Source organism: Balaenoptera ricei, chromosome 2 (assembly GCF_028023285.1).
Source record: "Balaenoptera ricei isolate mBalRic1 chromosome 2, mBalRic1.hap2, whole genome shotgun sequence".
Classification (NCBI taxonomy): Eukaryota; Metazoa; Chordata; class Mammalia; order Artiodactyla; family Balaenopteridae; genus Balaenoptera; species Balaenoptera ricei.
The window spans coordinates 137850228-137865589 of record NC_082640.1 but is presented as its reverse complement, the minus strand read 5'-3'; the positions used below and the strand labels follow the sequence as shown (position 1 = coordinate 137865589).

The following is a 15362-nucleotide window of genomic DNA, read 5'->3' as shown; positions in this document are numbered from 1 at the left end:
GTCATAAAAATTTGAAGAACCTTGAGAATAAATAAGGTAAAAAAATCTTTTTTAACTCTAGGACTTACCAGTGCCTTTAATATGATCGTGTGATGTGTACATCCCCTAGGGAAGGATATGTTACATAGAATTTCCAAAACTTATTAGATCACAGAATTTTTTTCTTTTTAATGGGAGTAGTGGTTCTTAACAGAATACTTTTGGGAAACCTTGGTTTAAAGAAAGCCCTCTGAGGGAAGTAACTGCCTTACTGGAATCTTCCAGATGTTCTTGATAACTGCACAATTTGATTCAACATTTATTGAGCACGTTCTATGTGCCAGGTCCTATGGCCAGGTCTGTTTTTCAAGTCACACCTTTATGAACCAATCAGACACTATATGGACTTCTATCCAAGTCTCTTACTTTCCTTCTCCAGTTAACATTTCTGTTCTTTAAGTTAAATGTTTAAATTTCTAAATGCATGATTTCTTTGAAGTTAGAACCTTTAGCAGTAGGTCCTACTCTTTCAACACCTAGTAACTTCAGGTTATCTACAGGCATTCCTCATTTTACTGAGCTTTGCTTTATGCTTCTCATATACTGCATTTTTTACAAATAGAAGGTTTGTGGCAGTCCTGCATCAAGTAATTTTTTGCTGTCAGTGCCATTTTTCCAACAGCATTTGCTCACTTTATGTCTCTGTCACATTTTTTAAATTCTCACAATATTTCAAACTTTTTCATTACTATTATATTTTTATGGTTATCTGTGATCAGTGATCTTTAATGTTACTACGAACAACTCACTGAAAGCTCAGATGATGGTTAGCAGTTCTTAACAATAAAGTATTTTTAAATTAAGGTACGTACCTTGTTTTTTAAAGTATATTATTATCTTCATACACTATATTATACATTGTGTTATTATATATTATATTTTACATTATATTATTATACATTACAATATAGTGTAAACATAACTTTTATATGCACTGGGAAACCAAAAAATTCGTGTGACTTGCTTTATTGCAATATTTGCTTTATTTCGGTGGTCTGGAACCAAACCTGCAATAATGTCGAGGTATGCCTGTATATTTGTGATCAAGGTGAATGGTGGCCCCATCTAGTTAACATTATCTTGCAACCTGTTATTCTTCATGAGATTGGGGCTGTTCCCACCGTCTTCTGGGACCACCTTCTAAGTACTTGCTAAGGCATTTGTGACCATTTATTTTCATGGATTCTTCTTTGTATTTTAATTATACAACAACCTTCACTGTCTATAATAAATTTGGAAGTTTGTGTTTTTGGGAAGTTTTATTTTCATTAGGTTTCTTCCCTGTTTTTTATTGAAAAGATTATGTAACAATATTAAGTTTTAAAAAGACTTTTTAATCCTCACTCTTTAATAAGTATTTTAATTTTTCCTAGTGTTTGCCTTCCACTTCCCAGGATACATTTGCCTTCTACTTCCCAGGATAGAGGATTTTTTTGTCTTCCTATTTTTTACTTAACATTATTAAACATCTTGCTACTTTTTTTACATAGTCTTTTTTCAAAGAATCAATTTTATTTATTTATTTTTGGTTGTGTTGGGTCTTCGTTGCTGCGCACAGGCTTTCTCTAGTTGCATCGAGCAGGGGCTACTCTTCATTGCGGTGTGTGGGCTTCTCAATTCTGGTGGCTTCTCTTGTTGCGGAGCACAGGCTCTAGGCGCACGGGCTCTAGTTGTGTAGTTGTGGCACGTGGGCTTACTTGCTTCACGGCATGTGGGATCTTCCCAGACCAGGGCTCGAACCTGTGTCCCCTGCATTGGCAGGCAGATAACCACTGCACCACTAGGTAAATCCTACGTAGTCTTCTTAAGTTAACAGCTTTTGAATATTTTGTCATATTGGTATAATTTATTTATCAATATCTCCAATTTTTACATTTAGGCTGTTTGCAGTTTTTTTCTATTGTAAATAAGGTGCAGTTTAAGCATGTAGCTTTTGGTTTTATTGAGTTATTACACTAGGCCACATAACCAAGTGTGGAATTCCTGGTCAAAGGGTATAACGACCTTTATTGATTTTTCCGTATAACTAATTGCTATTCAAAGACAAATTGCAGGTGAAAGTATAAATAGCTCTGTGTTTGGCTTCTGAAATATATGTTGTTTTTCTTAATAAGCCACAGTGTTTGTAGATTTGCCTCAACCAAGTGCAACATTAAGTTCAATTGGTGGTCATCAAGGTGTTAATTGATTATTCTGCTTCTAATAGTGACCTCCGCAGAACCACCAGACAATTGAGTTTGAAGTTGCTCTAGATTCCTTCATTATGTTTCAAACTTGGGGTGTTTAGATTTATTTTATTTCATAGTCTGTGCTGGGCAAGTGCAAGGAGCACTGTTTAGATGCAACTCAAATGCTTTGTGTTTGTAACTTCATTTCTATAGCCTTGATTGGGTTTTTAAGAGACTACATTTTCTTTCTCAATTTTTAAGAAGATTTAAGAATGATTTGGGAAAAGCATTAAATTATATTTTATTCTATTACAGGGGAACATTGTTCTTACAGATTATGAGTACCTAATTTTAAATATCCTAAGATTTCGAACTGATGAGTCAGATGATGTTAAATTTGCTGTTCGTGAACACTATCCAGTTGATCATGCTAGAGCTGCTGAACCTTTGCTTACCTTGGAAAGGTAACATGTTTGTCTATTAACTCATTTCATATTGTATTACATAGTAAAATAGATCATATGTCAGAATATGAAAGAACTGTCACATAAGAAAATATTTTGTTTACTTGCATAAAATAAATTTGGGCTGCTTGAACTACATAAGTGTGCGCTTAGATGTAAGCAATTAAGCCTTATTTGGGAGTAGCAAATGTATGTTTTTTTAATCTAAGTTTGGTGTTACTTCAGATGTTTATGATTTCTTGGTAAAGTGGGGGAATTTATTAGCTGTTCTGTGAGAAGACAAATGGATATCTTGGCAGAGTGCAAAAGGAGATAGGAATTCTGGTTTAGTTAAAAAATAGGAGTATGGTGGGATAAGGTGCTGACTATAACTGTACTCTTCTGGCTGGAAGGCTTTGCTAATAGGCTACAGCAGTGGTTTTCAAAGTTTAGAATGCATCAGAATCACCTAGAGGGCTTGGTAAAATATAGATCCCCCCGCCCCCACCAGGTTTTAAGTAGATCTGGTGTAGATCCCAGGAATTTACGTTTCTAACAAGTTTGCAGGTGAGGTTGATGCTGATTTGGGGGGGAATACTGTGGCCCACAGCATCCTTGAGTTCTTTCTAAATGTTTAATTAGGTAAAGCCATTTCAGGTGTTAAGGTATATCACCAGGGAAGGATAACTTGGGAGATTGGGATTGACATATACACACTACTGTATATAAAATAGATAACTAGTAAGAACATGCTGTATAGCACAGGGAACTCTACTCAATACTCTGTAATGGCCTATATGGGAAAAGAATCTAAAAAAAAAAGAGTGGATATATGTATTGATATATGTATAACTGATTCACTTTGCTGTACACCTGAAACTAACACAACATTGTGAATCAACTACAATAAAATTTTTTAAAAAAATCCATATATCACCAGTCTCCACAAACTACATTTAACTGTTGCATAAAAATGTGTCTTTCATGTCATATATGGGCATGCTGACGATAAGCAGTATGACTTAGTTGAAAAAGTATTGATGTTCCTTGGAAAACTTGGTTTCAAGTCCCAGTCTGCTGTTCAGGAACCTACTAAACTTAGATAAATTACTTTTATGATCCTTTTTTTTTTTTTTTAACCTATAAAGTGAACTAACTCCTTTTATATTTTAGGGTATTTTGAAGATCAGGCAAATTGATGCATATGAAAGTACTGTGGATATGAATATGGCTGTAGGGTTTATTAAATATAAGATAGTAAGGAGTGTGTCAATTTTGTTTCACAGATTGACTGAAATAATAGCCAGTGCACCTAAGGGTGAACTACTGAAGAGAGTTCTTAACCCATTACTTCGTGAGTAATCCTATATAGAGCAATGAAGTGTTTGTAAGATAATATGGTTTCTTAGAAATATATGTAACACATTGAAATCTAGTTCTAGTAGAAAATTAGAACAACTTGATAAATGTAGAAAGGAGTTTAAAATGATCTTTTGAGTAAATAAGTGTTTATTTTCAAGGAAAGAGAAATTTGTTGTACCATATGAACTTTGACCTTTATGTTACATCTTATTTGAAAGCAATACAGTTATGTAAACAAACTATGTTATCTAGCACTTGAGCGCCAGCTGTAGTTTTCTAAGAAATCTTTTTTTTGTTTTTTTGTTTTTTTCAGTGTCTTTCTTTTTGGTTTAATAGTCACTTAGCTTGGTTGGGTTTTCTTTGTTTTGCTTTTTGTTTTTTATTGGTGAGTCTCAGGGCTTTCCAGGGTCTGCCAGGTGCTGCTGATAACCAGGGTAAAGATAATCTAATCAACTTTTACACTTGAGAAAATCATCACTTATCCCTATACTAAGGAATCTGGGGAGGACATATGAGAAGGCAGGTACCATTGATTACTACAGGAGTTACTGTTTAGAATGCATTTAAAAAGTTATCTTTAAAACTTTGCATCTGTCAGTATAGCATGTGTAAAATTTGTAAGTTTGGATTTTTCTATTTCTTTATTCTGTTAATATGATGTATTACATCAACCAGTTTTTGGATGCTAAACCAACCTTTCATTCCTGGTTTATAATCCTTTTTATACGTGGCTAAATTCCATTAAATTCCTATAACTTTTGCACTGACTTCTACAATTTTATTGTAGTCTCAAATTTTTATAAATACTTGAACTGTCATTTCTAATAACATTTCAAAATAGATAAACTAATTGTTATTTTCACTGGCTATTGTTATTGAGTAGATCATTTATATTGGGATATACGTTAGTATTTTGAATGTGAAATTTTATAGGAAAATACTACAAATAATATCCTCTGCTTTTATAGCCTGTGGACCAGCTCTCATTGAACACTGTCTTATAGAAAATGGATTCTCTGGCAGTGTCAAAGTGGATGAAAAATTTGAAAGTAAAGGTATGTGTGCATGCTACAAGTTTTGCCCATTTTTATTTCATTTTTTTAAACCTATGAAAATTATTTCTGGAAAAAGTAATAAGTGAGTGGGTAGTTCTAGACTTAAAAACATTTGACCTGTTAGTGTTCTATCCATATGGTATTCCTGACTTCCTACTCTAATGTGACGCTTTATCCGTAGTAACATGCAGTTTAATCTCTTGACCTACCTTATTACCTTCTGATTTTAGAATATTCTCCCTCCCTCCCCCTAAATTTTGGAAGGGGTTACTGCGCTTGAGACAGTCTCTGGTACAAGGCTTGAATGAGTTGAATTATTCACCTTCAGACTCAGAACCTGAGGGGCTTCTAGAAGTAGCATTATTTATGCATTTTAATTCTGTAAGTGCTGTGGTGTGACTTTATAATGAATTAGGCTTTTGTAACTACTTAAGGGAACCTAAATTAACTTCCAGATTAGGATAATAAAAAATTAGAGGAAATATAAGGAAAATGGAAGCTTTGGTCTTTGACAAATTTTTATCTGCAGATTCTCATGTAAAATGGAAAAAAAATCATTCTTGATATTTATATTTTGGGATTTATATCACTTTTTAAGGTTTAGGGATCATTTTTATGATGCACAAATGCACAAATGTAAAATTTTTTTGTGCATTTAAAAATACAAATTGAATGTTTGAAGTGAATGATTTAGTTTCTGAAATACATGAATTTAGTGCAATCCCGTTCGAAATGCCGACAGGTGGTATTGTTATTTTTGCTGTTGCACTTCCTTTTTTGAATGAATCTGATATGTGCAATAAAAAGCATACAAAAATGTTCAGGAAAACTCTGGAAAATAATAGTAATGATGGAGTATAATCTTTTCATAAATTAAAATGTATTATGAAGCTATAGTAATTAAAAGTTAAGTTTTGGGAGAAGGAATACACAGAATAAAGAATTCAGAAACAAGCCCAAATATATATGGGAATTTAGCATATGAACAAAGTGGCTTTCATATCATGAGGGGAAAGATGGATTCAATAAAAGCTATTGGGACAACAAGCTGGCCAAAATGTATTCTTATTTAATAAACTGGTTATAAACATGAAATAACTATATTTAATTTTCTTGAACAACTTGTATTATTTCATAAGCACTTTCTGTTTTCTACATAGATGTTTAATAATAGTTATGGACAGTTGATTGGCACTTCTTTTTTCCTTTCTTATTCCCCTATTAGATATTGAAAAAGTACTTGTTTGTCTTCAGAAAGCAGAAGAGTATATGAAAACAACATCCAACTTCAGTGGAAAGGTGGCGCCACATATACTTATTGTATATTGTTGATATTTTACTTATTTAGAGTTTTAGAATTTAAATGTTCATTGAAGGATCAGTATATGTAAATTTTTTGTTGTAATTTGGAAATTTAACACCTGTAATATGCTTATTCTAGGGTAGTTTTTTTTAATTGCTGTTGGTTTCTGATTTTTGTTCTGTTCCTTAAATCTTCTACAAAGTACTGGGTCAAGTCAATACTGGCACTCCTGAAAAGTTGAGGAATTTGAAAATATTTCCTCTTAGGTTGATTTTAGATAGAGAAGCACATCTTAATTTGCCAGCACTTTCCAAAAATTTACTGATTAACATCTTTTTAATTATTAAATATCCTCTGAGTTACCTCATATCTTGTTTTTCTTCCCTATTCAAAGTATAACTTTACTTACAAAAAACATTCAGGAAAAGTTCTGATTAATTACAGCTAAATTCACTCCAAATATACCCTGCACCCAGTTATTAAAATGAATTAAAATTTCCTACTGGCAAAGTGAACCGAAGATTTTTCTGCTGGAAGTAAAGTGCTTTTGGCTTTTTTAAGTTGCAGAACATCTGAAAAATGGAAAGAAAAAAGCGAAATGCACATGTATAATCTCACCACTTTATCAAATCATTAGTTTTCATTTTCTTTATTCCCTGTTTTTTTCTTGTTCATATGAATAAGTCAGTATTTTCTAATGGTACTTACTGAGTCTTAAAAACATCACTTTGAGAAATGATACAATCAGACAAATGCTGATTGTTTATAACTAGAATAATTTTGTAAGTTAATAAAATTAATATCATTCAAGGAAAGTAAATCTGTTAATTATGAATAGAAATTAGTTTTAATGTTGGATTTTTGTAGGGGTATATCATTCAGAAAAGAGAAATAAAACCAAGCCTGGAAGTAGATAAACCAACCGAAGACATACTCACGTAAGTATGTAGGCATGGGTCAATTTGCTTTGGGTGTTTATTAATGTTCTTTTCTTTTTCTTTTTTTTAAATAGATTTATTTATTTTTGGCTGCATTGGGTCTCTGTTGCTGTGTGCGGGCTTTCTCTAGTTGCGGCGAGTGGGGCTACTCTTTGTGGCGGTGCGTGGGCTTCTCATTCCGGCGGCTTCTCTTGTTGCGGAGCACGGGCTCTAGGCGTGCGGGCTTCAGTAGTTGTGGCACACGGGCTCATTAGTTGTGTCTCGCAGGCTCCAGAGCGCAGGCTCAGTAGTTGTGGCGCACGGACTTAGTTGTTCTGTGGCATGTGGGATCTTCCTGGACCAGGGATCGAACCCGTGTCCCCTGCATTGGCAGGCGGATTCTTAACCACTGCACCACCAGGGAAGTCCCTATTAATGTTCTTGGTAAATATGTTTTACAGGTATGAGGAATTTCATCCTTTCTTGTTTTCTCAACATTCACAATGTCCATATATAGAATTTGAATCATTTGACAAGGTGGGTTTTCTGATTCTGTTTTTTGACCAGTTAGCATGATGTGAGTTGTTAAATTAATATCAACTTGCTTTGATTGAGAAATTGAAAATATTTCTGCTTTACAATCATTATGAATCTGGACATTAAAAACCAGTGCAGTCACAGATACAAACTAGTGGAAATGTTTGTTGCCTCTTTATTTCAAGATGAAGGACCAAAGATTTGAACTTAATTTGATTCCTGACTGCTTAGCTGTATAATACATTTACTGGAAATCTACTCAAGTTCTTTGCGTGGTGTTATGAAACAAAATGGACCCTAAAATTCTGTGTATGCAAGTTGAAGCAGAGACCATGTTTGTGTGTTTTTTTTCCAGCTAGTTGATTGTCTTTTTCTTTTTTTGATAAGGCCGTAGATGAATTTTATTCCAAGATAGAAGGTCAGAAAATAGATTTAAAAGCTTTACAACAGGTATGGTGTTATTAAAAACATTTATATAAACCAACTAGCTTTGAGTGTGGTTTGCTGGGTAGGTGATGCTCTCATCCAGGAATGGGCAGCCTTTTAGAAGTAGTTTGGGAATGCCCTGATCCCTTGGTATATTAATAAAGGTCCAGGGGAACCATCAGTGTTTAAAAAAAAATACGCTCATTTGCTCCATTAGAATATCAAATATTCTCTAAACCAGAAAATACAGTGGGAAGGAGGCCTGTTATTTATTCCCTGGTATGATTTGCTTTATTACAACAACCCAGAGCTTCTCAAACTTTGCTGTAAAGGGAATAGTGTTTCAAAGAGGAGATTTTTAAATAGGCCAAAGGAGAGGGAATAGTTTTCTCTATACAAATAAGTATATATTTGTTTATCATTAAACTGTTTTCTTTTTTAAAGTGGGCTTTTGAACTAGGCCTTTAATATGCTTTGCATGTATCATGACTCCACAAGGAGGGTTTAATATGCTGTGTTTTGTTTTCCCAGCGCATTTGACCATGTTTGGGGAGCTTTTACTGCAGAACAGTTTTAGAAAATGGCCAAAGTCGCTCTTGATGCAATTTTTCAAAAATATTCATAGAATCTTAAAATATGTGTGCAAAAACTTGAAATTATGTGAATCTCTGTATCCTCCCCACCTCGGTTGTAAAAAATTAACAAGAGCGGAATTTCAAAGCAAGTGGGTCACATGAGTTACATAGTGTGATTGCCACATGGTGGCAGCACTTTAGCAAGTAAACAGATATTTAAGAGTAACATTGAACCCCATGTTTTTATGTACATCAGAATACCCGTGAATTATTTTAGTAATCACTGTGTGTTCTTTTAATAGTCACCATTCTTATAACTTAAATATTTTTAATATTACGTCCAGCATGCAAACATTCACTAATTGGTGATGCTATTACTAGTGTTACAAAATTAGCCCCACATCAGTAACCTTAATATGTAAGTTCCATGTGATAGAATGCTATACAGCCATCCCTCGGTGTCTGCAGTGGATTGTTCCAGGAGCCCCTGTGGGTACCAAAATCCAAGGATATTCAAGTCCCTTATATAAAATGGTGTAGTACAGTGAATATAGTTAGCCTCCCATATCTGCAGGTTTTGTATCTGCAGGTACGGAGGGCTGACTGTATAAAAGTTCACATAACTACCATGAGCCTTTGTGTTGTTAATTTAGGAAAAAGAATACTTTGTAAAATACTAGAAATAATGCTGAGAAAATTAAAAGCAGCAATAAAATAAAAGGAAGCTATTTTAGGGATTAATGCTAAAAATGCATTCCCCCAAACTTTAATGCCATAGGGAAAAATGTCTTGAATTCTGCCTGCTTGAATAATGCAAGGGCAGTAGGGGCATATCTTACATACAATGTAAACTGTAATCAAAATACCTTCCTATATAGGGAATGGGATGTAGATGGTCAGGAGAGGTAATTTTGGAGCATGAAACACTTTGGGGTAGGATAGACCTGGGGAGATGGACTATGGGGAACTTTAGCTAGTTAGGTAACAACATTGAGGGGGCAGAAGTAGGGGTGGGATAGTGAGTTTCAGGAGGTAAAAGAGAGAAGGTACAGAAGGTAGAATAAATCTAATTTTTAAAAACTCTGTTTTGTCAACAAAAGGAAAAACAAGCATTGAAGAAATTAGACAATGTCCGAAAGGATCACGAAAACAGATTAGAAGCTCTTCAGCAGGCTCAGGTATTATGTTTAGCTTTTTCAGATACTTTTTCAAAAATGGTAACTTTGGCATTGTAACAAATGTTTTTGGTTTATTTCATAAGGAAATAGACAAACTTAAAGGAGAGCTTATAGAAATGAACCTACAAATAGTTGACAGAGCCATTCAGGTTGTTCGAAGTGCTTTAGCCAACCAGATAGACTGGACAGAAATCGGGTTAATTGTGAAAGAAGCCCAAGCTCAAGGAGACCCTGTTGCAAATGCAATCAAAGAACTAAAACTACAAACAAATCATGTTACAATGCTACTAAGGTAAGTTTGATTCTTAGTTAAGCAGTTAGTGCTTGTCTTTATTTTGCTATTTAATTTTTCACTGTATTCATTAAAATTTTTTTTATTTGGAAATTTATCTTTGAAAATACAGAAAAAAATTAATTTACATTAAAATAATGCAACTATTTAAGTACTGTAAACCATTTATAATTTCCGTGAGAAAAAAAATTGAAAATAAAAAAGTGATGTCATTGACATTAGTGAAATACTATTGAATATTTTTAATAGAAATCCATACTTGTTATCAGAGGAGGAAGATGATGATGTTGATGGTGACATCAGTACTGAGAAAAATGAAACCGAACCACCAAAAGGAAAAAAGAAAAAGCAAAAGAATAAACAACTGCAAAAGCCTCAGAAAAATAGGCCATTGCTTATTGATGTTGATCTCAGCTTGTCAGCATATGCCAATGCCAAAAAGTAAGTCATAAATTTAAGTATTTATTTTATTTTATTTATTTATTTATTTATTTGCCACGCTGCACGGCATGTGGGGTCTTAGTTCCCTGACCAGGGTTTGAACCTGTGCCCCCTGCATTGGAAGCGCAGAGTCCTAACCACTGGACCACCAGGGAATTCCCATAAGTATAAATTTTAGGTAAAATATTATCTGCAATAAATCTGTTAGGGTATTAAGGATAAGAACTATCATTATTTTGACTGTATATTCTTTGAGGTGAAATACTTTTTTAAAAGTATTTAAAGTTGTTCTTGATGATTTGTGAGTCTGTAAAATTAGAAATAACATAAATAGAAAACTAAAGAATGAAGATTTTATCTACAATTAAAAGATATATTTTTCTAGGTATTATGATCACAAGAGATATGCTGCTAAGAAAACACAGAAGACTGTTGAAGCTGCTGAGAAGGTACTTAATATTTCTTAGAGTGAACGTTAATTGTTTTTCTCTGCTTTATTAATTTAATGGACTTAATTATTTCTTCTCTTTAAATGAGGTTTTCAAATTCAGAAATACCTTTCAAACTTAATTTTGCTTTAAATGTGTGTATTTCCAGTATTTATTTTCTCCCCTAACCCTCTCTTCCCCAGGTCTCTATCTCAGTAATTTTCCCTTTTTTGCTCAAGTTAAAAATGTTGGGGCTTCCCTGGTGGCACAGTGGTTGAGAATCTGCCTGCCAATGCAGGGGACACGGGTTCAAGCCCTGGTCTGGGAAGATCCCACATGCTGCAGAGCACCTGGGCCCGTGAGCCACAATTACTGAGCCTGTGCGTGTGGAGCCTGTGCCCCGCAACGAGAGGCCACGATAGTGAGAGGCCCGCGCACCGCGATGAAGAGTGGCCCCCGCTTGCCACAATTAGAGAAAGCCCTGGAACAGAAACGAAGACCCAACACAGCCAAAAATAAATAAATAAATAAATAAATTACTTAATTTTAAAAAAATGTTGGTGTCATCCTGGACTCTTCTCATATCCAGTCAATCCTTTTAAATAAAAAAATGAAGTCATTTCTCTCTGTTCAACATCTTCCAGTTTCTTCCCATCTTACTCAAGACACCTTAAAGCCTGGATCAGGTCGGGAGGCCTATCTGCTTCCCTCTGGTCACATCACCCACACTCTTCTTGTTACACACTGTTTCCAGCTACAGTGGGATCTTAAGCTGTTCCTACATCAGTGGCCCATACTGCCTTCTCAGGGCCTTTGCACTTGCTCTTTCTGCCAAGAATGTTCTCCCCTCAGATTTTTCATGGTTTGATCCCCCTCATCATTCATGTGTCTACTTAAGTAAGACTATCAGAGAGGCCTTTCTTGACTACTCATAGTAAAAATAATACTACCTCAATCACTCCCTTTTTACTCTTGTTTTTCTTTTTTAAAAACACCCATCCCAACATATGTTTATCTGTCTTCCCTCTAGAATGTAGATTGCATGAAAGTAGGATCTTTATCTGTTTTATTCATTGCTGTGTCCCAGTCCCTAGAATATTGCCTGAAACATAGTCACGTTAATATCTGTTAAATGAGTGGTCTTCATGACTTAGCTCTATCTGCCTCTCCAACCTCATTTACCCTGTGATCATACTTGCTGGTCACCCTGGCCTTTTCCTTCTGCTTACAGTGCTCTTTGTATTCTTTGCCTTGATAATTCCATTAATCCTTCAGGCTTTAGCCTAAATGCCATTTCCTCAGAAATACCTTCTTTGACCATAATCAGTTATAAATTAGGTTCCCTTGTTGTACTCTCATAGCATCCTTTGAAACATTTACCATGTTTATTTGAATAATTATGTATTTTATACATGTCTCTTCTCCTAGACCCCAGTGGGGTAGGAAGTAGAAACTTTGTCTTGTTCATTGTTGTGTCTCTGACATCTAGCCCAAAGCCTATTACATGGTGGCACTGAGTATATGGTAAACAGATGAACTCTTTTTCATTTGTAGGTCTTGAGCAGATACTTGTATACAAATCATTTTAATATTTAAGGCCAAAATTTTTTCATTTTATTAAAAAAATTTATTTATTTATTTATTTATTTATGGCTGTGTTGGGTCGTCGTTGATTTGCTTTCTCTAGTTGTGGCGAGTGGGGGCTACTCTTCGTTGCGGTGCATGGGCTTCTCATTGCGGTGGCTTCTCTTGTTGCAGAGCATGGGCTCTAGGCGCACGGGCTTCAGTAGTTGTGGTGTGGGCTCAGTAGTTGTGGCTCGTGGACTTCAGAGCACAGGCTCAGTAGTTGTGGTGCACAGGCTTAGTGGCTCCACAGCATGTGGGATCTTCCTGGACCAGGGATCGAACCCGTGTCCCCTGCATTGGCAGGCGGATTCTTAACCACTGCGCCACCAGGAAAGTCCCCATTTTATTACTTTCATGTGTGTATGGTGTGTGTGTATAGATAGTGCCATTTGTGACATTTAAAAACCCATTTCTTCCCCTGTCATTTACTTGGTGTTATTTAAGTAAATTTTCAACAGATTACTTAAAAACTCTTTTCTTATAAATAGGCATTCAAATCAGCAGAAAAGAAAACAAAGCAAACCTTAAAAGAAGTCCAGACAGTTACCTCTATTCAGAAAGCAAGAAAAGTGTATTGGTAAGTATTCGACCTTTTTAAAATACATTTTTTCTTTCTATCAAAATTATACATACACATTATTTAGAAAATCAAGCAGTTCTACAAAGCTTGTTAAAAAACCAGTAACCCGGGCTGGGGGAGCGGAGCGGGGACCCGCCGCGCACTGCCCGGCCCGCGTGCCCGCTCTCTGCCAGCAGGGAAGGTCCTTCGCTCTGCCACGCCCCGGAGGCTCTGCTCCGCCTTCCAGCGTCGGCGTGGACCGGGACCCGTGCTCCCTAGTGCGGCCGGGACTCCCCAGTTCGCGGCTGGGGATGCCGAGCTGCTCAAGATGAGGAGGGGAGCGGGGCTCGGGCGGAGCGGCCTCGTCCTGTGGGTCTGAGCGTCCACCCCCGCCGCCGGGACTCCGGACCCCCTGGGCTTTGGCTATGAGCGCTCAGTGACTGGCGGCGCCGCTAGTCGTAGACCCGGGACTTCGGGAGGCAATGCTGGCTCGGCTTTGAGTGGCTTCGGGACAGTGAAGAAACCCTAAAATGGAGGACTTTTCCAACAGGACCTACGGCACCAGTGGCCTCGACAACAGACCACTGTTCGGAGAGACGTCGGCCAAGGATAGAATCATCAATTTAGTTGTTGGCAGCTTAACATCCTTGTTGATTCTAGGGACACGAGTTCGAGCCCTGGTCTGGGGGGATCCCACATGGCGCGGAGCGGCTGGGCCCCTGGACCACAACTACTGAGCCTGCGCGTCTGGAGCCTGTGCTCCGCGGCAGGGGGGGCCGCGATAGTGAGGGGCCCGCGCACCGCGATGAAGGGTGGCCCCCGCTCGCCGCAACTGGAGAGAGCCCTCGCACAGAGATGGGGACATAACGCAGCCAAAAATAAATAAGTAAATAAAAATTAAACAAAAAAACAAACAAAAAAAAACCAGTAACCCCACAAACTTTTATCCCTACTCCTATTGCCTCCTCTCCCAAGGAAACTTTTAGCTCTTTTAGCTGAAGCTTTTGGTATATACCTCCATTTCTCTTAGTAATATATTGCTGCTTATTTTTTCTGTTTTACACTGTATTAATAACTTCCCACTATGGAAAGATGAAGATTTTATTCTTTCCATTTGTGCTCCATTACATACACACGCATCACCTGGCTTCTCAATATACTTACAGCATAATTCTGTCAAGACTGATGTTCTGTGTTAACATTATTATGAATATTTAAGTTGTAATCAGAGCTGGATCATATAGTATTTTCCTTTCCTGCTCAGTATTTTATCTTCCCTGAAGTTAATAATTGTTTCATTTGCTTTCTTTTTATTTTTGTTCTTGTTATTAGTCATGTCCAAATTCGCTTCCAAGTGTGTTCAAACACATTGGAATTTTATCAGTATCATCTTCTTGCAGAAGTCTTTCCTGGAGCTTTTTGACGTACTTTGTTCTAGATTGGTTACTGTAAGCATTTTAAGATCTCCTTTTATTATTATCCTGGAACTTCTCTTTAACCTCTCTCTGTGTTGTATCTTCTGTCCTGAATCTCAAACTTCCTTTTTCTTTGGTTATGGACTATGTGCTCTAGAAGCTTCATGAGAAGGGGTATGTAGAAGGTAAAGTTTTTGAGGTGTCCAATGTATAAAAAAATTATTTTACTCATAACAGTTTGGATGGGTATAGAATTCTAATTTGAATATATGTTTCCCTCAGACTTTTAAAAAGGCTTTGTCCATTGTATTAACTTCCAGATTTGATCTTGAGTTTGCTGTCATTTTGATAGTTGCTATTTTAATAGGAAACTTGTTTTTGCCTTTCTGTAAGCTTCTAGATCTTTTTTTTCTTCCTCTCAGTTTTCCAAAATTTCACAGGAATATAGGTTGGTGACGATGTTTTTATCCATTATGCTGGATACTTTGTGGGCCTTTTAAATTGGAAACACGGTTTGGAGAAATTTTCTTGAACTATTTCTTAGAAAATTGCCTACCTTCTGTCTGGTTTTTTGTTTTGTTTTCTTTTTCTTTCTAGA

General features: G+C 36.2%; 1 protein-coding gene and 1 non-coding gene across 3 annotated transcripts in view; one reads left to right on the top strand and one right to left on the bottom strand.

The window, feature by feature from the left end:
- The window catches only part of NEMF (nuclear export mediator factor), a 54157-nt gene that overhangs the window by 11101 nt on the left and 27694 nt on the right, over positions 1-15362 (top strand). For both annotated transcript variants that reach the window (XM_059914179.1, XM_059914178.1), the window contains exons 5-16: positions 2523-2671; positions 3937-4004; positions 4981-5067; positions 6293-6366; positions 7238-7308; positions 7749-7824; positions 8212-8274; positions 9926-10003; positions 10087-10295; positions 10545-10736; positions 11122-11185; positions 13279-13367. In XM_059914179.1, coding sequence (XP_059770162.1) covers positions 2523-2671; positions 3937-4004; positions 4981-5067; positions 6293-6366; positions 7238-7308; positions 7749-7824; positions 8212-8274; positions 9926-10003; positions 10087-10295; positions 10545-10736; positions 11122-11185; positions 13279-13367 — 1220 coding nt within the window. The remainder of the gene's footprint in view (positions 1-2522; positions 2672-3936; positions 4005-4980; positions 5068-6292; positions 6367-7237; positions 7309-7748; positions 7825-8211; positions 8275-9925; positions 10004-10086; positions 10296-10544; positions 10737-11121; positions 11186-13278; positions 13368-15362) is intronic.
- Positions 10819-10891, bottom strand: TRNAG-UCC (transfer RNA glycine (anticodon UCC)). Its single transcript has one exon. It is a non-coding gene; the product is annotated as a tRNA-Gly (tRNA).